The 2,340-nt window shown below is 40.9% G+C and overlaps 1 protein-coding gene across 1 annotated transcript; it reads left to right on the plus strand.

Moving 5' to 3' along the window:
* Positions 1 to 1,160: 1,160 nt before the first annotated feature.
* On the plus strand, positions 1,161 to 2,132 carry LOC115834275 (olfactory receptor 4K3-like). Its single transcript, XM_030809013.1, has one exon. It carries the CDS (start codon positions 1,185 to 1,187, stop codon positions 2,130 to 2,132), a length of 948 nt encoding a protein of 315 aa, XP_030664873.1. The 5' UTR covers positions 1,161 to 1,184.
* Positions 2,133 to 2,340: the final 208 nt, after the last annotated feature.

Raw genomic sequence — 2,340 nt, forward strand, 5'->3', positions numbered from 1 at the left:
AAACTTGTCTCAACAGTTGCTCCATGTAAACTCTGGAAACAGGAAGAGTGTTTCTTGTTTCAAACAGCTTCTGTGAAATCAATAATTTCTAGCATTTAAAAAATGCCTGGCTTCTGGCAGCATGGTATTTAACAGTCTTTCTATTTAAAATATACTTAGAAATGTATGAGTACTTCAGCCTTTAACCAGAACATGTTCATTAGCCTCTGAAAAATGTATGGCATTGGTGACATACATCAAGCGTCATTCATAATATCTGTATAACTAAAATAAAAAACAAATAATTAGAGGTGATTTCACTTTTTTTTTTTTTTTGAGGCGGAGTCTCACTCTGTCGCCCAGGCTGGAGTGCGGTGGCACGATCTCAGCTCACTGCAACCTCTGCCTCCCGGGTTCAAGCGATTCTCCTGCCTCAGCCTCCTGAGTAGCTGGGATTACAGGTGCATGCCACCATACCCGGCTAATTTTTGTACTTTTAGTAGAGATGGGGTTTCACCATGTTGGTCAGGCTTGTCTCGAACTACTGACCTCGTAATCTGCATGCCTCGGCCTCCCAAAGTGCTGGGATTACGAGTATGAGCCACTGCGCCCGGCCATTTCACTTTTATTCTAGACAATCTCCATCAGAAAATTGAAACAGATGATGTATCTCTGTAGTCATTTTCCTCCCCTGTTTGATTCCTTTTTCTTAGCCACTGCAAGAGACCAGTGCCCACACCCTTCCCACTATTGTGTTCCCACTAATAATAAGCTTTGATCCTCAAATATTCCTCACCCATCTTTCACCCTTCATGATGTTTGAAAAAGGTTTTCACTCACTTTTCTTACAAAAGCCTGCTGTCAGCAAGCTGTGAAGTTTAAAAACTATTTCACAAACTGAGGAGTAAATATTTGAAACCATTAATTTTTATTTATTTTATGAATATTTGTATTTTACTTGTAAAACAAATGCTAAGTCATAAAAAAAAGATATTTAATTGAATCATTTCAAATACCTAAAAAGGCCATTGGGAAAAATATTTAGCCACTGTGAGTCCGGAAAAGAGACAATAGGGAACTATCTGATGGTGGGCTTCCACTAAATTAATCCATGCAAAAATCCCACTTTGAGTTTGATTGCTGTATTTTTTTCCTAGTTCTCCTCCCAAATAGAAATGCTAGAGTCCTTCCAGAAATCAGAGCAAATGGCCTGGAGCAATCAGTCTGTGGTAACCGAATTCATACTACGGGGTCTGTCCAGTTCTTTCGAACTCCAGATTTTCTACTTCCTGCTTTTCTCCATAGTCTATGCAGCCACTGTGCTGGGGAACCTTCTTATTGTGGTCACCATCGCATCAGAGCCACACCTTCATTCCCCCATGTACTTTCTGCTGGGCAATCTCTCCTTCATTGACATGTCCCTGGCCTCATTTGCCACCCCCAAAATGATTACAGACTTCCTTAGTGAACACAAAGCCATCACTTTTGAAGGCTGCATGACCCAGATATTCTTCCTGCATCTCTTAGGGGGTGCTGAGATTGTACTGCTGATCTCCATGTCCTTTGATAGGTATGTGGCTATCTGTAAGCCTCTACGTTACCTAACAATCATGAGCCAGAGAATGTGTGTTGGGCTTGTGATACTTTCCTGGATTGTCGGCATCTTCCATGCTCTGAGTCAGTTAACATTTACAGTGAATCTGCCCTTCTGTGGACCCAATGAAGTAGACAGTTTCTTTTGTGACCTCCCTTTGGGGATTAAACTCGCTTGTGTCGACACATATATTCTGGGGGTGTTCATGATCTCAACCAGTGGCATGATTGCCCTGGTGTGCTTCATCGTCTTGGTGATCTCCTACACTATCATCCTGGTCACCGTTCGGCAGCATTCCTCTGCTGGATCCTCCAAAGCCCTCTCCACGTGCAGTGCCCACTTTACTGTTGTGACCCTTTTCTTTGGCCCATGCATTTTCATCTATGTGTGGCCTTTCACAGATTTCCCAATAGACAAAGTACTCTCAGTGTTTTATACCATATTCACTCCCCTCTTGAATCCAGTGATCTATACACTTAGGAATAAAGATGTCAAGTATTCAATGAGGAAACTAAGCAGCCATATCTTTAAATCTAGGAAGACTGATCATACTTCTTAATTTTCCTCATAGGAAAATAAAATACTTCTTCAGCATTTATCCCCCTCATTCAATTGGTCAACATATTGATGCTATTGCAAGAAATCAATTAGTTCGTGGTAGAACTGTTTCTGTAACCAGCCTCAGCTGTCATGAAGTTCTAGTCATATTAATTGTTTCTTACACAACATGACATTTACTGTAGAGCATGATAAAATGTATACTTAAT

This window comes from Nomascus leucogenys, unplaced genomic scaffold (assembly GCF_006542625.1).
Source record: "Nomascus leucogenys isolate Asia unplaced genomic scaffold, Asia_NLE_v1 001645F_29171_qpd_obj, whole genome shotgun sequence".
In the NCBI taxonomy this organism is placed as follows: domain Eukaryota; kingdom Metazoa; phylum Chordata; class Mammalia; order Primates; family Hylobatidae; genus Nomascus; species Nomascus leucogenys.

Excerpts from the sequence above, each read along its gene's own strand:
- LOC115834275 (XM_030809013.1), top strand. The coding sequence starts at position 1,185 with ATGGCCTGGAGCAATCAGTCTGTGGTAACCGAATTCATACTACGGGGT.